This window comes from Rattus norvegicus, chromosome 20 (genome assembly GCF_021556685.1).
Source record: "Rattus norvegicus strain SHRSP/BbbUtx chromosome 20, alternate assembly SHRSP_T2T, whole genome shotgun sequence".
In the NCBI taxonomy this organism is placed as follows: domain Eukaryota; kingdom Metazoa; phylum Chordata; class Mammalia; order Rodentia; family Muridae; genus Rattus; species Rattus norvegicus.
This window is the reverse complement of record NC_141553.1, coordinates 4,208,744-4,236,092: the sequence shown is the minus strand read 5'-3', so window position 1 is coordinate 4,236,092 and position 27,349 is coordinate 4,208,744. Positions and strand designations below refer to the sequence as shown.

At 48.2% G+C, this 27,349-nt stretch overlaps 3 protein-coding genes across 16 annotated transcripts in view; all 3 read left to right on the top strand.

The window, feature by feature from the left end:
* Positions 1-27,349, top strand: part of RT1-CE13 (RT1 class I, locus CE13) — a 211,699-nt gene that overhangs the window by 56,259 nt on the left and 128,091 nt on the right. The window contains exon 9 of the mRNA XM_087598064.1: positions 24,533-25,190. The gene's annotated coding sequence lies outside the window, so the exon portion shown is untranslated. The remainder of the gene's footprint in view (positions 1-24,532; positions 25,191-27,349) is intronic.
* Positions 1,025-23,841, top strand: RT1-CE11 (RT1 class I, locus CE11). Of its 9 annotated transcripts, XM_087598068.1 has the most exons (9): positions 1,025-1,117; positions 1,321-1,590; positions 1,767-2,042; positions 3,220-3,495; positions 3,623-3,748; positions 3,926-3,958; positions 4,162-4,209; positions 4,341-6,316; positions 7,584-7,931. In XM_087598068.1, exons 1-8 carry the CDS (start codon positions 1,045-1,047, stop codon positions 4,343-4,345), a joined length of 1,107 nt encoding a protein of 368 aa, XP_087454194.1. In that variant the 5' UTR covers positions 1,025-1,044; the 3' UTR covers positions 4,346-6,316; positions 7,584-7,931.
* On the top strand, positions 20,584-27,349 carry LOC147998521 (RT1 class I histocompatibility antigen, AA alpha chain-like). Of its 6 annotated transcripts, none has more exons than XM_087598634.1 (7): positions 20,584-20,675; positions 20,878-21,147; positions 21,339-21,614; positions 22,580-22,855; positions 22,983-23,117; positions 23,295-23,327; positions 26,138-27,349. In XM_087598634.1, exons 1-7 carry the CDS (start codon positions 20,612-20,614, stop codon positions 26,155-26,157), a joined length of 1,074 nt encoding a protein of 357 aa, XP_087454760.1. In that variant the 5' UTR covers positions 20,584-20,611; the 3' UTR covers positions 26,158-27,349. The 6 variants fall into 6 exon arrangements, with proteins under 6 accessions (XP_087454760.1, XP_087454758.1, XP_087454762.1 ...); XM_087598632.1 differs by having other exon boundaries at positions 23,280-23,327; XM_087598636.1 differs by lacking the exon at positions 26,138-27,349 and adding an exon at positions 23,713-24,053.

Genomic DNA, 27,349 nt, shown 5'->3' with positions numbered 1-27,349 from the left:
CCACTGTCCCACACATTCATGTCCCTCACCTTCTCAGCTCATAAGTGTGAGTGAAGGTCAGAGAGGGAGTGAGAGGTCACAGATTGATAACTTCTCCCACACTCTCTCATTATTCTGTGGTATAGTTAATTACAGTTCCCCTCCTACCGTGATTTAGTCACTAAAGCAGCTGCACAGGAGAAGTGTGGACACAGGGCAAGTGCAGTGTAGCACAGGGCACTGTGCTGTCTGTGGTCTCCATACCTATGGTCTCTTCCCTGTGGACAACGGGGTCTCCTGTGCTGAGACAACTACCCGGGTCCACATGGTCAATCTCAGGACTCGGAATGAAGATCCTTGTAAAATGCACCCACCTGGAGCCACAGATGCATCTTCTGGGAATAAACACAAGGAGTCTGGTTCTAAACCCGAGGTTGAGAAGACAAATCCTGAGGGAAGAGGCAAAGTCTCCTCTTTACAGATGAGAGTCCTGCACTCAGGCTTGGCAGTATGAGCTGCCCATGCAGTCTAACAGAGCCAGGTCTCTGTGGGGTCAGGATGGGGCTTGCAGGCCAGCGCCTCCTCTTAAAGGAGAAGCATCTCTCCACTGCATGCACAAGGCTTGTGTTGTGATTGTATTCCTGGAAGTCACTTTTCTTCTAGAAGACTCCAGGGTCTGACTTCTGAAGAGAAGAAGGAAGAGGAAGGGGTGGAGGAAAGGACACAGAAAGTCAGGACTGCGGGTCTCTCCTGGTGTTCGGGCAGCTTCTGGGTCAGAACTCGGAGACACCTTGACAAACAGGGCTCTGTCTCACAGCACAGAGTTCAGGCAAAGTCTTAGTCGCCAGGCTGTGAGGTCAGGGGCGGGGCAGGGGATTCCCCATCTCCTCTGTTTCACTTCTGCTTTTAACCTGTGTCAGGTCCTTCTGCCCGGATACTTATGACCCGCTGGTAAGTCTCACTCCCATTGGGTGCCGTGAACCCTGTGAACCAATCAGCGTCTCTCGAGGCACTGGTTGTAAAGTCCAAGCAGTCCCACGGACTTAGCCAGGTCTGGGATCTCAGATGGGGTCAAGGGCACCTCACACTCTGCTCCTGCTGCTGGCGGCCGCCCTGGCCCGGACCCAGCCCCGCGCGGGTGAGTGCGGGGTCGGGAGGGAAACGGCCTCTGCGGGGCGAGGCGCGGGCGGCACCGCGGAAGCCGGGTCACCGCGTCGCACACCAGAGCCCCGCCCCTTCTCCACCCGCGTCCCGAACCCGGCGCCCTGCTCTCCGCCCGGCCCGCGCACCCGCCCGGGATCCTGGCAGGAGGTCGGGGTCTCACCGCGCGCCCCCCCCCAGGCTCGCACTCGCTGCGGTATTTCACCACGGCGCTGTCCCGGCCCGGCCTCGGGGAGCCCCGGTTCATCTCTGTCGGCTACGTGGACGACACGGAGTTCGTGCGCTTCGACAGCGACGCGGAGAATCCGAGATACGAGCCGCGGGCGCCGTGGATGGAGCGGGAGGAGCTGGAGTATTGGGAGCAGCAGACACGGAGAGCCAAGGGCAACCAGCAGACTTTCCAAGTGAACTTGAGGACCGCGCTCCGCTACTACAACCAGAGCGAGGACCGTGAGTGACCCCGGGTCGGAGGTCACGACCCCTCCGCGTCCCCACACTGCCAGGGACTTCCGGGTCCCAAGTCCGAGGTTCTTAGCAGAACCGACCCAGGCCGGTTTCCCTTTCAATTTGGAGGAATCCGCGGGTGGAGCCGGGGCGGGGCCGGGTCTGACCGCGGGGTCCCGCAGGCTCTCACACCATCCAGAGGATGTATGGCTGTGACATGGGGTCGGACGGGAGCCTCCTCCGCGGGTATGAGCAGTCCGCCTACGACGGCCGCGATTATATCGCCCTGAACGAAGACCTGAAGACCTGGACAGCAGCAGACTTGGCTGCGCAGATCACCCGGAACAAGTGGGATCAGGCTGGTGTTGCAGAGAGACGCAGGGCCTACCTGGAGGGCACATGCATGAAGTGGCTCCGCAGATACCTGGAGCATGGGAAGGAGATGGTGCTGCGCTCAGGTGCGGGGGGGCCCCGGGCTTCTCCTCCTCTGCCCTCGGGCTGGGACTCAGTCCTGGGTAAGAAGGAACCCTCAGCTGGGTGATGCCCCTGTCTCAGAGGGGAGACAGTGTCCCTGGGTCTCCTCATCCCTCATCACAGTGACTGCACTGCCTCTCCCAGGGCCCAGCCTTCTCCCTGGAGAGTTCTGAGTCCCTCTCTGGAGGGAAGGAGAGAATTTCCCCACTTAACAGCAGGGGCTCCCTGCTGTCAGCCATGGCCTCTCCCAGGCCAGGTTCTCTGCCCACACCCACTCTCTGAGGACACTGACTCCTGTCCTGCTGAGTGTGTCAGCCCTTACACCTCAGGACCAGAAGTCTCCTTTTCCTCATAGGAGACATGGGCTCCAGTACACTAGGCTGGTTCCCCCAGTTTCTAGAAATTTCCAGGGCTGGAGAGATGGCTTAGTGGTTAAGAGCACTGACTGCTCTTCCAGAGGTCCTGAGTTCAATCCCCAGCAACCACATGGTGGCTCACAACCATCTGCAATGGCATCTGATGCCTCTTCTGGTGTGTCTGAATTTACAGTGTACTCATATACATAAAATAAATATATATTTAAAAAAGAAGATCATTTAAAAAAAAAGAAATTTCCAAAGAAGACATTCTCACAGATCCCTCCCTAATGTGGGGTTTGCCTCTCTTCCACACCCCATTTCTCTCTATTCCTACAGTGGAGAATGGTCCCATGAGCCCTTATGGGGTACCCTGGAGGAATATAAATTGTGGGATTTCTTATTCTTTTTTTCTCGCTTTTTCTTATTTCTTACTTTCTTTTTTTTCTTTCCTTATTTTGGAAGGCATTATTTTGCTTCTAGTCAGAGTTTGTCTGCAAACACACATTAAATCAATTATTTTCCATTCCCTCTTCTGTTCTATGACTACCCATCTCATGCTATAGAACATCACATAAGGACGGCCATGTTGATCCACAGCCTCATGTGGATTCCCTCTTAGCTTCTGAGTCCCTCAGGAAAGTGTGCAGTTCTCTACTGAGGGGACCAGCTCTCCCTGCAGCTCTCTAGTCAATGACAGTTGAAATGTCAGACACACACAGGTCAGTGTCATTGTCTTTACTATGTCTTGTGTAGACTTTAGTTTGTCTTGTTAACTGTGTGATATCTTAAATCTTCCACACAGATCCCCCAAAGGCACATGTGACCCTTCACCCCAGACCTGAAGGTGATGTCACCCTGAGGTGCTGGGCCCTGGGCTTCTACCCTGCTGACATCACCCTGACCTGGCAGTTGAATGGGGAGGATCTGACCCAGGACATGGAACTTGTGGAGACCAGGCCTGCAGGGGATGGCACCTTCCAGAAGTGGGCATCTGTGGTGGTGCCTCCTGGGAAGGAGCAGAATTACACATGCCATGTGGAGCATGAGGGGCTGCCTGAGCCGCTTACCCAGAGATGGGGTAAGGAGGGTGTGGGTGCAGAGCTGGGGTCAGGGAACGCTGGAGCCTTCTGCAGACCCTGAGCTGGTCAGGTCTGAGAGCTGGGGTCATGACCCCCACCTTCATTTCCTGTTCCTGTCCTTCCCAGAGGCTCCTCCATCCACTGACTCCAACATGGAAACCAATGTCATTTATGTTGTCGTTGGAGCCCTGGTCATCACTGGAGCTGTGATCATTGGAGCTGTGGTGGCTGTTGTGAGGAAGAGAAACACAGGTAGGAAAGGGCAGGGTCTGTTTCCCCTCAGCTTCCTTTAGAAGAGCGCTCTGCTCATTAATGGCAAACATGGCCACACCCCACATTGCTACTGTCTCCAACTGGGTCCCCTGTCAGTTCTGGAAACTTCCTCCTGTCAAGACCTTCCTTGAACTCTCACAGCTTTTCTTCTCACAGGAGGAACAGGAGGAGACTACGCCCCTGCTCCAGGTTAGTGTGGGGGGCAGGAGTGTCCCAAGGTGATTAGAGTCAAGCTGGAGATGGTGGGGAGCTCTGGCAACCCATAATAGCTTCTTTAGAGGAATCTTCTGGGGCCTGAGTTGTACCTTGAAATGAGTGTGTGTGTGTGTGTGTGTGTGTGTGTGTGTGTGTGTGTGTATGTGTGTGTGTGTGTGTGTTTTGTTTTACCATAGGAAAGGCCAACCCCAACAGCTCTGATGTGTCTCTCCCAGATTGTAAAGGTGACTCTGGGTCTGACTGGGGAGGGTCAATGTGGACATGATTGGTTTCAGGGACTCCCAGAATCCTCTGTGAGTGGAGGGTTGTTGGGCTGTTGTCTTCACAGTGATGATTTGTGACTCTTGTTCTCTAGCATGAAGACAGCTGCCTGGAGTGGACTGAGTGACAGATGATGTGTTCAGGTCTCTGCTGTGACATCCAGAGTCCTCTGTTCTCTTTACACACCAGTGTCTGAAGTTCCCTCTGATTTTGTGAGTTCGGTGAGAAGAACTGTGGAGCCCAGCCTGCCCCTGCATTTCAGGGCCCTGTCTGCACTGCCCTGTGTTCCTTTCCACAGCCAACCTTCCTGCTCTGAAGTGGAAACTCAGGGATCTCAGGAAAGTCGTTTGGATGGTGTTTTGCTGTGGCAAACAGGAGGAATGTTTCCTTACACTGGACACAGGTGTGAAAGACTGAGATTGACTGGGGAAGGAATGTTTCCCTCAGACAGACACAGGAGAGCGGATGTTCTGCTAAAGCAAGCACATGAAAGGACACGCGATGAAGGAGACTTTGCTCACAACATGCATGTATTGGTCCGCCTTACATTGTATACTTGAGCTGTATTTGTCACGGCTCCATAGTGAGAAATGCACCAATTAACTTCTGGTGGTGTGCTGCAGTCTGTTGGTGCTTCCAAGGACTGTGGCTGACTGGGCTGAGCAGGACTCGTTCTGAGTCAAGGCACATGGAGGACACGCGATGTTTAGAGGGTATAAATAGGGCTCCACAGAGTGACTGACACAGCTGCTACAGCTCACCTTGGAACGCTTATGAGACTTTGCTGATCTCTGCTTCCCTGACAGAGGCCCAGCTGAGAACCTCTCCTGGGGTTCCTGTTGGTCCCTCCAGCTGACTCCTGCCAGGCCTGGCTCTCTCTGCTTGGTGATGCCACTGTTGCTCACCTGACTCTACAAACTGGACTGCTGGTGTACACGAGGTGTTTGCAAGTGGGTAGAGCTGCTGCCGACCTGTGAACTGAACTGATTGCCACACAATCCACATGTGGTCGGAAAGCTGCCCTGGGCTCTCCCTGTAGCCAGGGTTCTCAAGTGTCTGGTGCGGTCTGTCTGCTCATCTCTCAGGAGCACCTCCACAGCTGAGATAAGACCTAACAGAGAGGCTTCTCCCTGTAACTTGGGTACCGATTCCTGAACCTGGACTGTCTTACCTTTTCCGTCTTGTGTTCTGGAGTTAACTCCCTGAAGTCTCTTAGTCTCCACCCCCAGCTCTGTGCACCTGGGTCTTGCAGCTGATGCACCTGTGGTTGCTCTGCCTTTGGATGGCTCTGTATGGCAGGAGAGCAAAGTCCCCCTCAGAGGCCTGTGACCATTTAAATCATCTCGTATTCATAGCACTAAAGACATGGGAGGCAGAAGCTGAGGTAAAAACCTGACAGCTCAGCAAGGAAACGTTATTTTCTTAACTATATTCAAGATATCTATTTACCAGCCTGATGCTACAAGTAAACTCCAACCCTTCAGAAATCTGTCTGTGTCACTCTATCAGTCTAGTCTGCCTTTCTCTTGAGTTCCTGCAAACCCAGGAGGGCTCCTGAGCTCTCTTTCCCGGATTTATATTTTATCTGTGTCCTGCCAGCAGCCCCTCTGTCGGTCCTACAAGTCCTAAAAGAAAATCCTATTCCACAAAGGCTCTTCAAAGCTGACAGAGACAGAGAGAGACAGAGACAGAGAGAGAGAGAAACACAGAGACAGAGACAGAGACAGAGGGAGACAGAGAGACGTGTCAAATGTCCAATTACTTATGAAAGAAGTATTTAATTCCTCCCTTACCCCCTCACCTGCTGAACCATTTCTCTGTCATGGGAGTGGGGGTTGCGAGCTGTCCAAGGCAAGCCACTAAGGCCCAACCATTTCACCTTTTTTTTTAAACATTTATTTATTTATTATGTATACATCATACAGCTTTCTGCCTGCATGTATGCAGGCCAGAAGAGGGCACCAGACCTGATTATAGATGGATGTGAGCCAACATGTGAATTGAACTCACGACCTCTGGAAGAGCAGTCAGTGCTCTTAACCGCTGAGCCATCTCTCCAGCCCACAGAGGGTAATTTAATTCCACAGTTTTTTTTCCTTGATCCAGTGTCTCTTGGTAGCTGTTGGTCCTCTCTTGTTAATGTTCAGAAAATGCAAATTTAATGGAGCACAATCTATTCTATCCCTGGGGCCTTTATTCTTTCTTTTTGTTTTATAGGTGAGTTTTTAAAGGTGTAATTGGGTCTTTTCTACTGTTTGCCCTGCAGAATTGTGTGGTGTAGCTGTAATGTGCTTTGTAATGAGGGAAGAATTGCTGCATCTTACTGGAGACGTATGCAGGGCACTGTCGGTCCTAGTTTGTACACCTATTCCCACCAGAGCCATGCCTTCCAGTAAATGTGTAATTACAGAGCCAACCTTTTCAGAACTCAAACCATTTGCCCATTGGAAGCCTGAGTATGTGTCAATGGTGTGGTGCAAGCCTTAGGCTTCCAAATTCTGCAAACTGAAACACATCTATCTGCCAGATTCCATTTTTTATTTACTTTGTTGGTGCCCTTAGAGTTACTTCTAGTGTGCAATGGAGTTTGGTTGTACAAAAAACAAGTAGGACATTTCTTTATAAATGCCTTGGCTTGTTGCCAGGTTAAAGAATTTTTCCTTGAAACCTTAACTGTTAACATAGTAGTTTTCGGGGCTGGGGATTTAGCTCAGTGGTAGAGTGCTTACCTAGGAAGCCCAAGGCCCTGGGTTCGGTCCCCAGCTCCGGGGGGGGGGGGGGAAAAAAAAAGAACCAAGAAACATAGTAGTTTTCAGGAACATCTGAGGCTCCTAACACACTCCTTATGAATAATCAGTCATTTCCTTCATTCCCTCTGCCAATGGCCCCGGCATGACCGTGAGAGACTGAATGTGGGTGATAAGTCATGGACAGTCGCTGTTTCTGATTGTCTGGTGCAGCGGCAAAATAATGTGAATTCTGAATTATCCAGAACAAATTCAGCAGTTGCTGTGTGGAGAACAAGTCTTTCTGCATATTGAGACTCAGTCACTATATTAAGAGATTCAGGAAGTTTTGATAATACCATAAAGATTGCATACAACTCTGAGTTCTGCACTGAAGCACATGGGCTTTGAATTACAAATTCTTTCTTTCTTTCTTCCTTTCTTTCTTTCTTCCCTTCTTTCTTTCTTTCTTTCTCTACTGAATTATTATCAGCCATTCCCAACTTTTTCATCCAGATGGACTGTAGGGGCTTCAGGAAATAGTGTTCCTTTTATAATGCATTGGACAATCCAATTAGTACTTTTTGTAAACTGAAGTTGTTTTCTTTTAGGACATTTGTAAGTCTGGAGAGATTGTTTGGAAGTTAAGAGCACTGACTGCTCTTCCAGAGGTCCTGAGTTCAACTCCCAGCAACCACATGGTGGCTCACAACCATCTGTATGTAACAGGATCCCATACCCTGTTCTGACAGCTACAGTGTACTTACATATAATAAAGAATATGTGTTAATTGCTCCCAAATAGTTGTTACAAACTCTAGGCCAGTCTACATTGATTACCCATAATGAAGGAATCTCAGTATTAGTATACGGTCTATAATTTTGATGGGTCTATTCCTACAATTGTCATAATCATACTTTTATAATTAAATCAGAATCTTTTTGTTATAAGGCTTTTAATTCTTTCCTTTTAGTGTGTTGTAAGAAGCTTCATTCTAAAATGTTATTCTCTTTGCACAATGAGACCGGTGGGAGAATGGGTTAAAGACAAAAGAACCTGGGGTGGGGCCCCCCGGGGGCCGCAGCCCCCAAACCTTGTCAAGTTGCAGGGAGCTGTGCAGCACTGGGCAGGGCCGAGGGAGGAACCGCCCCTTGACGCCTGCTGCCCCCTCCCAGGTTGGGCGGGACCAGCACAATTGAGGATGCACAATGAGTTCACAGCACCTACCCATGTAACTGGGCCCAGGTCATTCAACACACTGTCGTGAGAGTGCACTGCATACACCTGACACACATGCACAAAACCACACATGCATAAATATTAAAAACTTCAAAAATGAGATTTCTGGGCTGAGGAAGTGGCTCAGAGGTTATGAGCGCTTTTGTTCTTCCAGGAATTCCCAAGTTCGATTCTCAATACCCACATCAGCGCCCAATCATGTAATTACAGTTGGCGGGAGAGGGTCGGCTTCGAGTGTGTGTGTGTGTGTGTGTGTGTGTGTGTGTGTGTGTTCCCATTGTGTGTCTTGTAACCTACTGGTTTTTTCTTCAGTTGAAAGGACACAGTAAAGGAATCACCCATTCTGGACCGTGGCAGTCTGTTGTAGAAGAGGACGCAGAGGTCAGGGAGGAAACACTACTGCCCCACCCCTGTCCTCACAGCCCACCCTCTCCATTCCTCTCTCTGTGTCACCACCACTCCTAAACCTAGACCTGATTTATCAGAGTTGTTTGTTTGTTTTGTTTTGTTTTTTTTAACAAAACTAAGAATGAGGGGGCTGGAGAGATGGCTCAGTGGTTAAGAGCACTGACTGCTCTTCCAGAGGTCCTGAGTTCAAATCCCAGCAACCACATGGTGGCTCACAACCATCTGTAATGGGATCTGAGGCCCTCTTCTGGTGCATCTGAAGACAGTGACAGTGCACTCATATATAATAAATAAATCTTTAAAAAAACTAAGAATGAAACAACTGTATCTGTGGTGTCTGTAAGTGCTCCGTTTGGGTGGGACTTGAGCCAGGATCACTCTGAGTCTTGAGCCCTGTTGTGGGGCAGGGTCATAGCAAGGTAAGGCCCAAACCCGAGAGGCTGTGGCTCCCCAGCTGCCTTCTCTTCTGGTTCTACTCACTTTCTAAAGTGGCTGTGGGTGGTGAAGCTGGGGGACAGCTGGGGGTCGGGAGGTAAAGAGCAAGCCCCACATCCTCATGCCTCATCTCCCCCCACCACGTTTCTACCATGAGGACCTGCCCAATGGCGTGCGTGAACACAGGCACACATGCGCACGCGGGCGCGCACGCGCGCGCACACACACACACACACACACACACACACACACACACACACACACACCAGCAAGGCTGTGTAAAGAGTCTGCAGTCCCTGGGTGGGATCAGAGAGTGTCAGCCGGGGCAGGCCCGGGGCCTTGGGAAGCTTGGGAAGCCCTGGTAGAGGTCTGGCTTGTCTGCCCTTTCTCACTTGGTCAGAAGTTCAGAAGGTCATAGGTGAAGCCCAGGTGGCCCAGGTCTTACTCAGACGTGGATCTGTATCTGTAGAACAGGCCTGTTCTGGGTTTATCTTGGAGCCCTTGGCAGTGTCGCTGGGATCCCTGGAGGGGAGAGCAGGAGGTGGGAGGAGAAAGAAACAGTGTAGCCCAGCGGCTGCCTGAGCTGCTGCTGCACCTGCTCTCTGCAGGCCTTGATTTCACTTCAGGGTCAGGCACTCAGGCACCGGACCCAGGTCCCCCAGGCTGGAACTGTGTCGCTGATCTGAGATTTCAGATCTCGACAGTTGCTTTACAATTCAGTTGTGATGCCAGCCTTGGCACCAATGGGTGTTGTGAGGGTGGCCATGTGGGTGCTCAGGACGGGTAGGTGGTGTTACTCTTGGTCACTTGGGGAAATGGATGTCTTCAGAAAGACATGTCCCAGAGCACAGGCCTTCTGGGAAGGAGCAGCTGCCTCTGCTCAGAGGAATGAGCAAAAGTCTTGTACCTTTGTTGTTCCTGCCTGCACCTCTCTGTGTGCCCCTCTGGGTGAGCAGAGGAGGGTGGTCTCTGCACAGAAGAGGTTTCTCACAGCCAGGGTCTCATCAGGCTGAACTACCTGTACACACGGCCAGATGCCTCAGTCTCCGTTTCGCTCTTCGTTTTTACTTTCAGAATATTTTCTGTGTGTGTACAAGTTTGACAGCATCCATCCAAGTGCACTAACTGCATTGCCTGTGGAGGCCAGCAGAGGGCGCGGTCCTGTGGAGCGGGTTACACATGGCTGGGAGCCACCTGACTTGAGTGCTGGGCATCTCAGCTGGGTTTTCTGCAAGAGCAGCAAGTGTTCTTACCACTTGCCCTCTCCTCCCGAGATCCTCCTTTCTGAAGAGATCTGGATGCCACATCCTGGCAGGAAGGGAGGGATGTTCACAGAGAAAGTGAGAAGACTAACACAGCCTTGCTGGGTTCCCCCACTCAAGACAATTAACCATTAGCTTCCCTTTGCCCAGTCAAGTGTGCTGGATAGTTTTAAATGTCAACTTGACACAAGCTAAGCCAATCACAGGAGGGAGCCTCAGTTAAGAAAATTCCCCCATAGCATTGGGCTGCAGGCAAGCCTGTAGGTCATTTTCTTGATTAGTGAGTGATGGAGAAGGGCCCAGCCTTTCTCCCTGGGCTGGTGGTCCTGGGCTCTACAAGAAAACAGGACTGGGCCCATTCTTGAAAAGGGGAGGTAGGGTGGGGGGAGTAATGTGTGAGGGGGGATTAGAAGGAGGGGGCTGCAAATCGAGTAAATAATGGAGAGAAGGAAAGGCTGATTTCAGGGCATGGTGGTGCAGGCCTTTAATCCCAGCACTTGGGAGGTGAAGGCAGGCAGATCTCTGGGTTCAAAGCCAGGCTGGTCTGCCAGAGCTGTCAGAGAAACCCAATCCTGTCTGGAAAAATCACAGAGGTGGATGCTGGGGGAGCAGGCTGAGCAAGCCAGTAAGTATCCTCCACCATGGCCTTCGCATCAGCTTCTGCCTCCAGGTCCCTGCTGTTTGTCTTTCTGTCCTGACTTCCTTCCATGATGAACAGTGATGTGGACGTGTACGCCAAATAAACTCTCTCCTCTTTCCTTGGTCATGGTGTTTACCACAGCAATAGAATCCCTAACCAAGACGGGTGAGAGTTTGGTTCTCACACAGTACAGTCTCCATGAAAGCCCTAGAGAGTGCGAGGCAGATGTCTAACAGGAGATCCCAGGATTCAAACCTTATACGTGGTGCAACTCCTTAACCCTTCCAGAAGCCAATACAGCTGCTGCCCTCTTCAGCCATCTTCAGAAACGTTCTTGCGATTAGTGGCTGCTGTAGGAGCTGATGAGCCCCCAGATCTAAAAAGGAACCAGAGGGTGAGGCTGGAAGGGTGGCTCAGTGGTCAGGAACACTGGCTGCTCCTGCCGAGGACTTGAGTTCAGTTCTTAGGACACACGCGGCAGCTCCTAACCATCTGTAATTCCAGTCCCAGGGGACCTGTCGCCTTCTTACGGCCTCGATGGGCACTCCACACACATGGTCCACAGACAGATATACAGACAAAATGCTCACATACATAAAGTAAGATTCAAAGTCTTAAAAATAAGGGGGCTGGAGAGATGGCTCAGTGGTTAAGAGCACTGACTGCTCTTCCAGAGGCCCTGAGTTCAAAACCCAGCAATGACATGGTGACTCACAACCATCTGTAATGAGATCTGATGCCCTCTTCTGGTGCGTCTGAATACAGCTGCAGTGTACTCATATATAATAAATAAATAAATTAAAAAAAAAAAGGATTCAGATAGTATCTTCTGTGGGTAATGTTGCTCCGTGGATACAGCACGCTTATGGTGCACAGATGTGCGTGCAAGCAAAGCCCTCATAGACATAGAAATAAATCAGATGTGGGGACTGAGTACCACGTAGTAGGCTATGAGGCACCTGAGACACTGCACACCTCCCTGGAAGCAAAAGCCAACAATGCGACGGGCTTTAACTCTTTTCCTTTGCACACTTTCATTACACACCCAAAGGGTACACTTCAGCACGCTGCCCCTTTAACAGAACCCCGTTCTGGCAGAAGCCTGTTCCAAGTCTGGTGAGTGTTTACAAGGTAGGCACACAGTTGCAGCCAGCAACTGAGCATTCATTACTCACAACCACTGAGCCTCAGAAGCAAGCTCACGGACAGCTGCTTTATCCTGGGAGCCTCCCTGGGAGCGTACAGTGGGGTGTGTGTGTGTGTGTGTGTGTGTGTGTGTGTGTGTGTGTGTACGTGTGTGTGCATAAGCACACAAAAGCTCTTGTCTCTGCTCTTAGGAACAGTCCTGAGCAGTGCTGTGCTCACAATGACCTGTGTGGAGCCTGCTCAGGGCCCCAGGTCGCTGGGAAGAATCTCAGCCGTGGTATTTGACAGCAGCAGAGAGATGCACGCAAGCTTTGAAGTAGTTTGTCATTGCAGCAGCTGGGTTTTCAATGCACTGCCTAATTGATTCATTATTAATTAGTTCATGTATGCTGGTGAATACTCAGATATATCAATTGGAAAAGGCTGTTACCAGGACTGATTGAAGCTGCTTGCTACAAAAGCCCAGCTACCGAAGTTCCATGTCTGTGGCTCATATAAAGGCAGGAGAGAACTGAGTTCATGATGCCTGCTGACTTCGCACCTTCCCTGGTAAGCAAGCACACATTCTGATACATTTCGGTGCGGTTTTATTTTTATTTTTTATTTTATTCTTTAACATGGGAAAGAAAGGGTTCCTTTCTTTCAAGATATATTTATTTTATGTCTATGAATACACTGTAGCTGTCTTCAGACACACCAGAAGAGGGCATCAGATCCGATTACAGATGGTTGTGAGCCACCGTGTGGTTGCTGGGATCTGAACTCAGGACCTCTGGAAGAGCAGATAGTGCTCTTAACCGATGAGCCATCTCTCTGACCCTTTGATTTTATTTTTAACACACACACACACACACACACACACACACACACACACACACACAGTATCACACACATTGAAGCACCAGTTGTCCTGGAACTCCAGGTGGCCTAGAGTTCAAACTCCAAAGATCTGCCTGCCTCTGCTCTTACCCTCATAATGTAGTGCTGGGACCAAGGCCATGGGAACCACGCCAAGGTTTTAATAGCACCTTGATAAACTTTAAAGGTTGTGATCCCACGCCTCTTCTGTTGCCAGGTCCTGTGCAAACAGAGGGCACCTTTGAGTTGACTGATGTGCTCTACATAGATGGGATCGCTGCTAAGGTGACAAAGTCACCCATCGATCAGCTTCACACTCCAAACTACTCAGGATATTCCAATTCCCGAGTTCAGAGGAAACTGACGTGAACATTGTATAGAACTCGGAACTCAGGAATCCCGAATCCTGAGACTGTGAAACCCCACCAAGCCCTGCAGTGTAGAGAGCTTGGCAGGGACAGCTTCACTACTGAGAAGACAGAAGGGGATACAGGAGTAACATAGGAATAGTAGGGAACAGGTAAATTATTCAGTCTATTCTTATACACAACTTTGTATATTTATACAAAATTATTGTATATTTTTACAAGATTATATTAGCTTTTTGAATTGAAACAAAATTGAGGTTTATTTGATTACCTTAGTATAGATCTTTGTGTATGGATTCAAATTAAGGTTACAGTTGGTTACATTGGTATAGATTCTTGGATATTGATACAAAAGTAAGGTTATATTTTGGCAACAACATAATAACTTATGACTAGGTATCAACCACATGACATTAAGATACCTATGAATTTCTTAACAAGGCAATGGGAAGGACTAGTACTTTTGAAAGTGCCTATTACAAACTGTTTTAGAAAATTTGTTAAATGCTAGTTAATAGTTCATCAAACTTTTGTTTGTTTGGTTTTGTTAGGTACTAGTCTTCAAAAAACCTCAGACATCTACTGAATATAAGATTCAGAGATGTCTTATTAATTTAAGACTAATTTTTTTTACAATGAGATGTGCCCGCTCCTGGCAGCACTGCCATACTACTTCAAGGAAGACGCTGAGCATTGAAGAACCTCCTTACAGAGTTTGCTTCACATGTGGCTGCCACTGGGCAAGAAACTGCCCTTCCTTCAACTGCTGACAGAATACTGTCCAGCCTGGACCAAGAAAGCACAGGAAGGCAAATGCTGAACTCTGTCAAGACTAGGTAGAGAAGAAGTCCCTCATGACTCACAGAACAATCTGTCAGATGCTCTGGGCCAGTGGCCTGAAGACATGGATGCTCCAAACTTCCAGAAACCCCTGGGTACCTGTCCAGGTAGCCAGCAGTCTCTGTCCTTCCTATGGTTTCAGAAGCTGCTTGTTCTGCACTTCCTGTCTCTTTTGAGAACATTTATTCTTCTCAGGTCTCTGATGGGGTTGAAGATTAGATAGCTAAACCTAAATTGTTTAGGATTTTAAAAATGTTTTAAGGTTTTTTTGAAATTTGTTTTAGATTTATTTTAGTTATATGAGCACACTGTTGCTATCTTCAGACACACCAGAAGAGGGCATCAAATCCCCATTACAGATGGTTGTGAGCCGCCATGTGATTGCTGGGAATTGAACTCAGAAACCTCTGGAAGAGCATTCAGTGCTCTTAACCGCTGAGATATCTCTCCAGCACTGTTTTAAGGTTTAAAAAGAGGTAGGTTGATAAGTGTAAGTTTTGATAGAAAGTGATTTGTGTACAGACCTTTGGACTCACTGAGCTTGGATAGAGAGTGGAACACTTTCTCCAAGGTGGCCAAATTCAAATAAGTGGACTGGACATTGTGAATGTGATGGTTACCCGACAGTATATAGTTTATTGATGCTGGAAAAACAGCAACTGTTCAGACAAAAAGGGGGGAACATTGCAAGATACCTGATCACATTGTGTAGCCCAAGATCATGAACTTGGAACAGGAAAATCCTGTCTCTGCTTGTGGAGTTGCACAGCCCTGAGAGACGCCTTTAAGCCAAGAGCATTCTGTTCAGTGTGGACAGGTTGTTGTGGTGCGGCTCAGACTTACACACACCTTTTCTCCAACAGCTTTCTGTAAACGGTGTTAAATAAAATCAGCCATAGGTCAAGAGGCCGAGCATGTGATCAGAAGGCAGGGGTGGACATAGGAAAACACAGGAAGTAAAAAGGAGGGAGACTGAGGTGGAGGGAACTGAAGGTGTGGAGAAGGAGCTTTTACCTTCTGAGGCCTTGGTACAGTAGGGAGGTCTTTCTTTGCCTCGTTGAGCCAGCAGGTTTTCACCCCAAAATCTGGCCCCTTCATCTTCATTGGTAAAGTTGACCGACTGGGGTTTTGTTTTTAAAAACAACATACCATGAAAACAGATGTTTTAAGATAGAAACCATGTGTCTCTCCTCCATGTTGGCTGATGACCTCATCAAAATATAAGCTTCCATATGACTGGCAGCCATCTTTACTATGGTTAAAGAGTCCACGCCCTGTGAGTTCAGTATCATCTTCAGATGACCACTTGCCACAATAACCTTAAAACTCCTTTGTTCTTGTGAGCTTATGTATATCATTGTATCTCTATGTAGACTAAAGAAGTACCAATCAGACTCAAGGATTTCTGATTGGCATACATTTTTGTATGAAAGTAACAATTTAAGGTTACATTTGTTACAACGTACTATATTTGTGACTGGACTCTGCTTTATAATATAGTGTATGTAATTATAAAAATTTAAGGTTTTGAATGTCTACTTGGCTTATCAAAAGCTGGTTTAAGATGTGTGTCTAAACTTCTCCGCCTTTGTTAACTGCTGAGCACCAAGCTGCTATAAAGTGTAGATAAGCACAACACACGCTAGATGAATGAGGTAGGCATTTCATACTAAAATTTTGTGTTATATGAGCATTATATGCATTCATGCCTTTGTGATTGTGACAGACCCCTGGATCCATAGTTACAGACCATCGTGCCTTTGATGTGGTTGTTGGGATTTGAACTCAAGTCCTCTGGAAGAGCAGCCAGTGCTCTTCACTTCTGAGAAATCTCTCAACCAGTTATATTTGATAACAAATAAGGTATACTGATTAATACGTTATACATTTCTAAGGCCTATTCAGCTTCACTGTGACATTTGTGTAGCTTTGTGTCCTTGCTCACCTTCTTGGGCTTTAGCTATTGGAGAAACTGAGTCATACAAAAACTGTGGTGACCTATAATGGTATGCGATAAAAGCAAGACACCAGGCTCTTATGGACGAAGGCTACAGCGTTTATGGTTTATTTGGATGATAAAGGAGCTTCACCTCAAATTACAAAGACTCAAACTTAACAGAGACAAAGTTGCAAAATCTGAATCTTAGGAAAGTTGCCGACTTATTGTAAACTATTGACGACAATTAACAATGCACGTCCAGAACAGGAACATGGATTATTAAGCTCCCGTGTATGTTTCCAAAGTTAAGCACAAAACAAGTTACTAGAAACAAGGAAAGTTTGTTCAGGTCAGATATTACAGCCCTGAAAACTTTTCAGAGATCTGCTGCATATGGCATTTAAGATGTTGGAAAACTGATGCTGCCCTGGGTCCTCTGTCTGCACTGAAATCAAGACTCCCACAGTGGAACCTTCAGGGATTGTCCAGGTAAGGGAGAAGTCTGTCATTTTTAAGAGATTTGGAAGCTGGGGTTGGGGATTTAGCTCAGTGGTAGAGCACTTGCCTAGCAAGCGCAAGGCCCTGGCTACGGTCCCCAGCTCCGAAAAAAAGAAAAGAAAAAGAGAGAGAGAGAGAGAGAGAGAGAGAGAGAGAGAGAGAGAGAGAGAGAGAGAGAGAGAGATTTGGAAGCTGCTTGGTCTGTACTTCCTGCTTACTCAGGTGAAATTCATGCTCCTCAGAGCTCTGATGGTGTTGACTAGGGAGAGTTTTGTCAGTTGAACCGCAAGCAACAACATGGGCTTCAGGTGCTCCTCAGTTCTCTCCCTGTGTAAACATCATAGGCCACTTTCCTAGAGTTGCTACTGTGTCCAGACACTGATCACATTGTTGCGAGATTCTAAGAAGAGATAAATCCACGAGACAGATTTCAATGTAACTTTTTACTCTCCCTTTTTGTAAAGGAAGATGTTTTACAATGATTGCTCTCAGTAACCAACCACCTGCCTCTTGTGGTGAGTAATTGGATAGAAAAAACTGCGAAGTTTAAGTAGGTTCTAAGGATATGAAAGCTTAAGTTGCAAGACTCTTAAAACTGTGCTTTGAGATCGGTGGATGGGACTTATAAAGGTCTGAAAAAGTGCTTTAACTGCAATTTATAAAGGTCTAAGGAGGTGTTTTAAGGTGTGCAGATGCAACGTGTAAAGGTCTAAGAAAGTGATTTAAGATGTATGTAATAACGAAAAATGTTTCATATTTCTTCCTTTTCTATGCTTCTTTTTTATATTTAGGCCTAGAAAGCTCAGAGTTTAAAATTTATCAATGGAGCTCGGATGATTTATTGGTCTAACTATGATAAACTGTGATTGCTATTACAGTCACAAGCTCAAGATGATGAATTTAGTATGATATGCTATACTTCTAAGTACAGACTTAAAAGTGTTTTTCACTGAGCTAAAAAATGTCTGTCCCATCTGTACACACCCAGTGTTCTGGAGACAGGAAAGAGTGTTCATGCCTTAACAACAAGTCATTTTTGGGGTCCCCATGCTTTTACTACAACTCAAAGGCGTCAGTCTGTTGCCTTTTCTACAATGTGTGTTCAGGACAGATTACACAGTGGTATGTTAGCATGTCTAAAATTTATCTCATTTTGTAAACATAAAAAACTCTTCTAAGCTTTGAAGAATCCAACTCTCACGGGTCAAATGGATTCCAGATAAGTACTGTCTATCAACATCCTGCTTCATCTCCTGCCTATTCAGTTTATTCCGAAGGGTGGGGTTTCCTCCTCCTCTCTGGGGTTTTGGGATACCCTACCCCCAACTAATGGGCCTAAAAGTTTCAAATGATCACCTAAGGAACAAATTTCTTCTAATCTCCTTACCTTTACCTTCTGATCCTTATCTATACAGATGTGCTTCAGGGAAATGCTAGCTCCAGGTGTTTCCTCAAAATTCAGGTGCCACACAGCTTCAAAGCACCTGCCCCATGATGGTTCAACGTAAAGATGAGTCTGCATTCCTCAGCTGCAGATGGCCCTGCAGAGCCTGGACAGTGAGGGGACAGTCTGCTGTTTTTGAACCTCCCCAGCTTCCCAGCTTTCTTGGGTCCTCAAAGATGTTGCTGCACCTCAGAGAGCAGGAGGCAGTCTAAAGAGTTGATGACCCTGTGAGGCCTCATGGGTCACCCCTTCCTATTTTCTCACCGTACAGAGTAAATAAGAGGAAGGGATGTCTGTAACCAACAACCACCCATGTTCCAGAACCAGCCTGCTCTCAGACCCTCAGTGCTAGACACCACATCATCACCAGCCACCAAATGTGACACATTTCCACTGTGGACACAGGTAGTGCACCTTTATCCTGCGCAGGTCTTTTTCTCTTCCAGCCACTGCCCACCCCCAATAAATCTCTCACATGTTCTGTGCTGTGATCTTTGCAACATCCCTTAGCCCTCTGATCCATGCGAGAACTCTAAGAAGCGTCCCAGGGTCACCCTGAATGTTTGCCCAGCTGGGCAGGTGTCTGGTGGAGCAGGACCTGAAGCTGCATGAAGTCTGAGCAAAGACGGAAGTTGTAAACGGACAAAGAGTGGAAGGGTGCTTCTTCTCATTCCTCTTTTAATACTGTCTGTCTGTCAGTCAGTCTGTCTGATGTGTTGGCATGTATGCATGTTGTACATATGTATACATGCATGTATGTACATATGTATGTATGCATGTATGTATGTTTGTATGTATCTGTCTCTATGTGTATCTATATCTAATTTTCTATCTGTCTATCTGTCTATCTATCCATCTATCTATCTATCTCTCTATCTATCTATCTACCTATCTATCTAATCTACCTACCTAACCTACCTAACCTACCTAACTTACCTACCTCTCTCCTCAGTCCCTCCAAAATCAGATTGGCCTGCTCTGAGGGAGAAAATGTCCCTATTTCTCCCCTCCCCCCACTTGCTTGACTTTATCAGTCTCTCCTGTGATTATGTCAACAGCAGCATCCAACAGGCAGGGGACAGACAAGTCCTCAGGACTGAGGGGCAGGGATGAGGTGGGAACCCACCCCTTCTTTGCATTCCAACTGTTGTTTACCTTGGGTCCTCCATCCAGAGGGTAGGCCAGGGGGAGGAGCTCATCCACATTCTCCTCCCTCAGCTCTCCCTGGGTGACCCTGCACCAAGAAGCTGTGTTGTTTGCATTTTGTCAACTTCACACAAACCAAGACAGATTTGGGAAGAGGATCCTGAGTAGAGAGAATGCCTCCATCCAGGCTACCTTTAGAAAAGTCTATGAGGCATTTTGAAAATTATTATTATTACTTTTTTTAGTTCTTTTTTTCGGAGCTGGGGACCGAACCCAGGGCCTTGCGCTTCCTAGGTAAGCGCTCTACCACTGAGCTAAATCCCCAGCCCCTTGAAAATTATTATTAACGATCAATATGGAAGGGCTCAGCCCACTGGAGGTAATCCTGGCTGGTGGTCATGGATTGTATAAGAAAACAGGTTGAGCATGCCATGAGGAACAAGGTAGTTAGCAATGGTTCTCATGGTCTCTGCTTCAGCTCCTACCTCTAGAGTCCTGCCTCAAGATCCTGCCCTGAATCTCTTCAATGATGGACTGTGATGTGGAAGTGGAAACTGAAATAAATCCTTTCTTCCTCAGGTTGCTTTTGGTCATGGGGTCTTATCACAGCAATGGAAACCCTCATTAACACAGAGGTGCACAGGGGCCTTTCTCTGCTCCCTGAGTTCTCCTGCAGCACAACCCTGCTCTTTCCTTGCCTTGGAGCCACAACCCTCTTTACAGCTTGTAGCTGTAAAATTATAAGAAATGCTGTCTCTTACCCTGCACTAGGTCAGGCACCGTAGTGTCCCAACATACCTGGTAGATATCTTCTTCTCAGTCAGCAAAGCGTCTCACCCGCTCTGCTCCATCCCGTATCACACTGCTGATGACTACTTTCTGAGCCTGGCAGCCTCTCTCTAAGAGCCATCTAGTTGCCAAGGCAGGTTGCCACCATGCCAGAAATACACAACCCAGTTTCTTGGTGGGTTAGCAAGTCTAGCCACCACACACTCTCTTGAACTTAAATCTCCACATGAAAGAACACACAACACAATGACCTCTGATCCAATTGATAAGATAGAGTTTGCTCATCTAGACATACAAAGCCCTGTACACATCCATCCCTTAAGAACAGTCATAACAACCTGGAAATGTGCAGAGAGAATCCTAACATCTGCCTCCATGTTCTCTCCACTGCCTCTCTCCTTCGTTGTTCCAGTCTCCTCCTCTCTACAACCTTTCTCCTTCCTTCTAGTCTAATGACAGGCCTAGTTCTATCTTGTACCGCCTTCAACTGCGTAATGACATCGTGCTATAACAGCTCCTAGGGATCTGAGTCCCTCTGACCTCCCATTGGGTAGTGCCATCTAGGGCTGGTTATAAAGTCCACGCAGCCCGCAGGACACAGACTTGTCCGGGATCTCAGATGGGGCGATGGCGCCCCGCATGCTGCTCTTGCTTGTGGCTGCTTCCCTGGCCCTGACCGAGACCCGCGCAGGTGAGTGTGGGGTCGGGAGGGAAATGGCCTCTGCGGGGAGGGGCGGGGGCCGCACCGGGGAAGCCGGGTCCCTGGGTCGCTCACCAGACCCCCGCCCCTTCGCTAAGGGCGTTCCGATCCCGGCGCCCTGCTCCCCACCCGGCCCGCGCACCCGCCCGGGATCCCGAGAGAAGGTCGTGGTCTCACCGCGTGCCGCCCCCAGGCTCACACTCGCTGCGGTATTTCGAAACCGCCGTATCCCGGCCCGGCCTCGGGGAGCCCCGGTACATCTCTGTCGGCTACGTGGACGACACGGAGTTCGTGCGCTTCGACAGCGATGCGGTGAATCCGAGGATGGAGCCGCGGGCGCGTTGGATGGAACGGGAGGGACCCGAGTATTGGGAGGAACAGACACAGTTCGCTAAGAGAATCGAGCAGTGGTTCCGAGTGAACCTGAGGACCCTGCTCCGCTACTACAACCAGAGCGAGGGTGGTGAGTGACCCGGGATCGGAGGTCACGACCCCTCCGCGTCACCACAAGGCCGGAGACTTCCGGGTCCCAAGTCCAAGGTTCTTGGGCAGAACTGAACCGTGCCTGATTACCTTTCAGTTTGTAGGAGTCTGCTGGCGGGCGGGGGCGGGGGCGGGGCGAGCGGGGCCGGGTCTGACCACCGGGTCCCGCAGGCTCTCACACCATCCAGAGGATGTTTGGCTGTGACGTGGGATCGGACGGGAGCCTCCTCCGTGGGTATGATCAGCACGCCTATGATGGCCGCGATTATGTCGCCCTGAACCGAGACCTGAAAACGTGGACGGCGGCGGACATGGCGGCGCAGATGACCCGAAACAAGTGGGAGCAGGCTGGTGCTGCAGACCTACACAGGACCTACCTGGAGGGCGAGTGCGTGGTGTCACTTCGTAGATACCTGGAGTTCGGGAAGGAGACGCTGCTGCGCTCAGGTGCTGGGGCCTCGGGCTTCTCCTGCTTCTGCCCTTGGACTGGGGCTCAGTCCTGGGCAAGAAGAAACCCTCAGCTGTGTGATGCCCCTGTCTCAGAGGGGAGACAGTGTCCCTGGGTCTCCTGATCCCTCTTCACAGTGACTGCACTGCCTCTCCCAGGGCCCAGCCTTCTCCCTGGAGAGTTCTGAGTCCCTCTCAGGAGGGAGGGAGAGAATTTCCCCACTTAACAGCAGGGGCTCCCTGCTGTCAGCCATGGCCTCTCCCAGGCCAGGTCCTCTGCCCCCACCCACTCTCTGAGGACACTGACTCCTGTCCTGCTGAGTGTGTCAGCCCTTACACCTCAAGACCAGAAGTCTCCTTCACCTCATAGGAGACATGGACTCCACTACACTAGGCTGGTTCCCCCAGTTTCTAGAACTTTCCAAAGAACACATTCTCGCAGATCCCTCCCTGATGTGGGGTTTGCCTCTCTTCCACACCCCATTTCTTGCTATTTCTACAGAGTTGAATGGTCCTGTGAGCTCTTATGTGGTACCCTGGAGGAATATAAATTGTGGGATTTCTTTTTCTTTTTTTCTCACTTTTTCTTATTTCTTACTTTCTTTTTTCTTTCCTTTTTGGAAGGCATTATTTTGCTTCTAGTCAGTTTTTCTCTGCAAACACATATTAAATCAATTATTTTCCATTCTGTCTTCTGTTCTGTGACCACCTATCTCATGCTATCGAATATCACATAAGGATGGCCATTTTGACCCACTGGCTCATGTGGATTCCCTCTTAGCTTCTGAGTCCCTCAGGAAAGTGTGCAGTTCTGTGCTGAGGGGACCAGCTCTCCCTGCAGCTCTCTAGTCGATGACAGTTGAAGTGTCAGACACACAGTTCAGTGTCATCCTTGATTTAACTGTGCCTTGTGTAGATTTCAGTTTGTCTTGTTAACTGTGTGATATCTTAAATCTTCCACACAGATCCCCCAAAGACACATGTGACCCTTCACCCCAGACCTGAAGGTGATGTCACCCTGAGGTGCTGGGCCCTGGGCTTCTACCCTGCTGACATCACCTTGACCTGGCAGTTGAATGGGGAGGACCTGACCCAGGACATGGAGCTTGTGGAGACCAGGCCTGCAGGGGATGGAACCTTCCAGAAGTGGGCATCTGTGGTGGTGCCTCTTGGGAAGGAGCAGAAGTACACATGCCGTGTGGAGCATGAGGGACTGCCTGAGCCGCTTATCCAGATATGTGGTAAGGAGTATGTGGGTGCAGAGTTGGGCTCAGGAAAAGCTGGAGCCTTCTGCAGACTCTGAGCTGGTCAGGGCTGAGAGCTGGGGTCATGACCTCCACCTTCATTTCCTGTACCCGTTCTTCCCAGGGCCGCCTTCCTCCACCAACTCCAACATAGTAACCAATGTTATTTATGTTGTCCTTGGAGCTGTGGCTGTCATTGTAGTTGTGGCCATCATTGCAGCTGTGGTGGCTGTTGTGAGGAGGAGGAGGAGAAACACAGGTAGGAAAGGGCAGGGTCTGTTTCCCCTCAGCTTCCTTTAGAAGAGAGCTCTACTCATTAATGGGAAGCACAGCCACACCCCTCATTGCTGCTGTCTCCAACTGGGTCCTCTGTCAGTTCTGGAAACTTTCTCCTGTGAAGACCTTCCTTGAACTCTCACAGCTTTTCTTCTCACAGGTGGGGAAGGAGGAGACTATGCCCCTGCTCCAGGTTAGTGTGGGGGGCAGGAGTGTCCCTGAGGGTATTGGAGTGAAGCTGGAGATGTTGGGAGCTCTGGGAATCCATAGTAGCTCCTCCAGAGAAATCTTCTGGGGGCCTCAGTTGTACCGTGATATGAATACATAATTACACATATACACATACATGTATACACATATACATATACATGTGTTTTCTTTTACCCTAGGTAGTACCCTGGGCAGTGACAGCTCCCAGAGGTCTGATGTGCCTTTCTATTGTAAAGGCAACTCTGGGTCTGACTGGGGAGGGGCAATGTGGACATGATTGGGTTTCAGGGACTCCCAGAATCCCCTGTGAGTGGAGGGTTGTTGGGCTGTTGTCTTCACAGTGATGGTTTGTGACTCTCGTCCTCTAGCATGAAGACAGCTGCCTGGAGTGGACTGAGTGACAGACGATGTGTTCAGGTCTCTCCTGTGACATCCAGAGTCCTCAGTTCTCTTTAGACACCAGTGTCTGATGTTCCCTGTGATTCTATGGCTTCAGTGTGAAGAACTGTGGAGCCCAGCCCGCCTTGCACCTCAGGACCCTGTCCCTGCACTGCCTGCTTTCCTTTCCACTGCCAACCTTGCTGATCCAGCCTGGGGGTGGGGGTGGGGACATCTGCATCCTGTTACTCTGTGCTGCCCTGAGCTGCAGCTCCTCACTTCACACTGAGAATAAGAATCTGAGTGTGAATTTGATTGTTCACATCCTTGACCTAAGTGTAGATGGCTTTTTGAATGCTATGTTTAGACGTTTTCTTGTTTGGGGGTTTCGTTTTGTTTTTGAAAAAACTAAATGGCAGATGGAGAAGCTTCCAGAATCTGTGTCACTAAGCTGTGTGTATCTGGTGGGACAGGGTGAGGCTGTGGGAGCTGAGTGTGGACAGGGCTGTGCCCGGGTGTGCTCAGTCAGTTCTTGTCTTTGATGGGCTCAGGCCTCAGCTCTGTCACCTCCAGGCTGTGCCCTCTCCATCACTGTGAAGACATGGGGAGAGTCTGTGATCACAAGGACACAGGGAAGGCCAGAGCCTTGTCCTGTCCCCAGGATTATGAGCCCCAGGGCTGAAGATCAGAGACTCAAGTGGGGTCCTCTAAAGTGCAGGGTGCACAAGATGAGTCACTACATTTCCTCCCACCCACTTGATTTAGCTGCTAATGATGGGGTCAGGAAGCTGCCCTGGGCTCTCCCTGTAGCCATGCTGCTGTGGTGATTTCTGCTTCTCCTTTCCTGTGTCTTTCCCAGGGTTCTCAGGGTCTGGTGTGATCTGTCTGCTCATCTCTCAGGAGCACATGCACAGCTGAGATAAGACCTAACAGAGAGGCTTCTCTCCCCTGCAGCTTAGGTACCGATTCCTGAGTCTGGACTCTCTTCTCTTTTTCATCTTGTGTTCTGGAGTTAACTCCCTGAAGTCTCTTAATCTCCACCCCCAGCTCTGTGCACCTGGGTCTTGCAGCTGATGCACCTGTGGTTGCTCTGCCTTTGGATGGCTCTGTATGGCAGGAGACCAAAGTCCCCCTCAGAGGCCTGTGACCATTTAAATCATCTCATATTCATAGGACTAAAGACACGGGAGGCAGAAGCTGAGGTAACAGCCTGACAGCTCGGCAAGGAAACTTTATTTTCTTAACTACATACGGGATATCTATTTACCAGCCTGATGCTACAAGTAAACTCCAGCTCTTCAGAAATCTGTCTGTGTCACTCTATCAGTCTAGTCTGCCTTTCTCTTGAGCTCCTGCAAACCCAAGAGAGCTCCTGAGCTCTCTTCCCAGATTTCTGTTTTACCTGTGTCCTGCCACCTCCTTCTCTGTTCTTCCTGCAAGTCCTAAGAGAAAATCCTATTCCACAAAGGCTCAAAGCTAAAAGAGAGACAGACAGACACATACACACACACATACACACACACACACACACACACACACACACACAGAGAGAGAGAGAGAGAGAGAGAGAGAGAGAGAGAGAGAGAGAGATCTTTCAAAAGTCCAATTACTTATAAAAAGTATTTAATTCTTCCCTTTGCTGAATCATGTCACTGCCATGGGAGTTGGGGTTGGGGGCTGTCCAGAACAAGCTACTACAGGCCCCACCATTTCACTTTATGGTTGAAGGTAGCACAAGGCCAACTGCTGACCTTGCCTCAGGTCATAGATCAAAGACCACAGGACCTCTCCCAAGCACCTTGCCTTAAAATAAGCAGGATCTTTCCCTTCTTTAGCATTCTTATCTGTGCAGAATTCAAAGACACACAAACCACACCAGGACACATATCCTGGATCTGCCAAATGCGGTATCTACTGAGGATTTTATATTTTGCCAACCATTAGGTTTTCTATGTACAATCATAAAATATTCTGTGACATGGGCCTGTCAGTGGTTAGGAGCTGAACATTTCTTGTCTGTGCTTTTCTGACTGACAGGGGAGGGCAGTGGCTGGTCAGGCTCTCTCCATTGGTTGATTTGAGTGAGTGGCCATGGTTTTCAGAGGAACTCCTAGGTCAACTCTGAACTTTATGACTTTTGATGCAATCTAGAGCATTTTGTGTGCTTTGGGAATATAAACAAATTAGCATCCCCAACACCATAGATTTGCTGACTTCCATTCTGATGTTAACACATCCTTGTAGTATATAGGGTGATTTAATTCCACAGTTGTTTTTTTTTTTTTCTTCTTCTTCTTGATCCAGTGTCTCTTGGCAGCTGTTGGTCCTCTCTTGTTAATGTTCAGAAAATGCAAAGTTAATGGAGCACACTGTATTATATCCCTGGGGTCTTTATTCTTTCTTTTTGTTTTATAGGTGTGTTCTTTAAGGAGTGATTGGGTATTTTCTCCTGTTTGCCCTGCAGAATTGTGTGGTGTAGCTGTAATGTGCTTTTTAATGAGGGGCCATGGCGGTCCTAGTTTGTACACCTCTTCGAAAAAGAACCATTCCTTCATTAAATGTGTAATTACAGAACCAGCATTTTCAGAACTCAAACCATTTTCCCATTGGAATCCTGAGTATGTGTCAATGGTGTGGTGCAAGCCTTAGTTTTCCAAATTCTGCAAACTGAAACACATCTATCTGCCAGATGTCTTTTTTTCTTTTGGGTCTTTTTTTTCCAGAGCTGGGGACTGAACCCAGGGCCTTGCGCTTCCTAGGAAAGCGCTCTACCACTGAGCTAAATCCCCAACCCCCAGATGTCATTTTTTATTTACTTTGTTGGTGCCCTTAGAGTTACTTCTAGTGTGTAATGGAGTTTGGTTGTACAAAAAACAAGTAGTGCATTTCTTTATAAATTCCTTCGCTTGTTGCCAGGTTACAGAATTTTTCCTTTAAACCTTAACTGTTAATATAGTGGTTTTCAGGAACATCTGAGGCTCCTAACACATTCCTTGTGAATAATTGGTCAGTTCTTTCATCCTCTGTGCTTGGACCTGGCAAGGCTGTGAGACACTGAATGTGGGTGATAAGTCATGGAGAGTCGCTGTTTCTATTGTCTGGTGCAGCGGCAAAATAATGTGAATTCTGAATTATCCAGAATAAATTCAGCAGTTGCTGTGTGCAGAACAACTCTTTCTGCATATTGAGACTCTGTCACTATATCAAGAGATTCAGGAAAATGTGATAATACCATAAAGATTGCATACAACTCTGACTTTTGAATGGAAGCCCATGGGCTTTGAATTACAAATTCTTTTGTTTTTACTGACTTAGAAGCAGCCATTACCAGTTTTTTCATTCAAACAGGAACGTAGGGTCTTCAGGAATTAGTGTTCTTTTTGCAATACATGGGACGATCGAATTTGTTTTTGTTTTTTGTTTTTTTTTTTGTAAACTGAAGTTCTTTTCTTTTAGGATCTGTGTTAATTGCTCCCAAATACTTGTTACAAACTCTTTGCCAGTCCTCATCGATTACCCGTAATGACATAATCTCAGCATTAGTATACGGCTCTATAATTTTTGATGGGTGTATTCCTGCAATTGACACAATCATACTTTTACAATTAAATCAGAAACTTTGTGATA

What these genes read in the sequence shown, in the direction of transcription:
- RT1-CE11 (XM_087598066.1), top strand. Translation starts at nt 1,045, where the DNA reads ATGGGGTCAAGGGCACCTCACACTCTGCTCCTGCTGCTGGCGGCCGCC. An exon ending in GGAGATGGTGCTGCGCTCAG is followed by an intron (nt 2,043 to 3,219) that starts GTGCGGGGGGGC and finishes TCTTCCACACAG; the next exon opens with ATCCCCCAAAGGCACATGTG. An exon ending in GCCGCTTACCCAGAGATGGG is followed by an intron (nt 3,496 to 3,622) that starts GTAAGGAGGGTG and finishes TGTCCTTCCCAG; the next exon opens with AGGCTCCTCCATCCACTGAC.
- LOC147998521 (XM_087598631.1), top strand. Translation starts at nt 20,612, where the DNA reads ATGGCGCCCCGCATGCTGCTCTTGCTTGTGGCTGCTTCCCTGGCCCTG. An exon ending in GCCGCTTATCCAGATATGTG is followed by an intron (nt 22,856 to 22,982) that starts GTAAGGAGTATG and finishes CGTTCTTCCCAG; the next exon opens with GGCCGCCTTCCTCCACCAAC. An exon ending in GAGGAGGAGGAGAAACACAG is followed by an intron (nt 23,118 to 23,279) that starts GTAGGAAAGGGC and finishes GAACTCTCACAG; the next exon opens with CTTTTCTTCTCACAGGTGGG.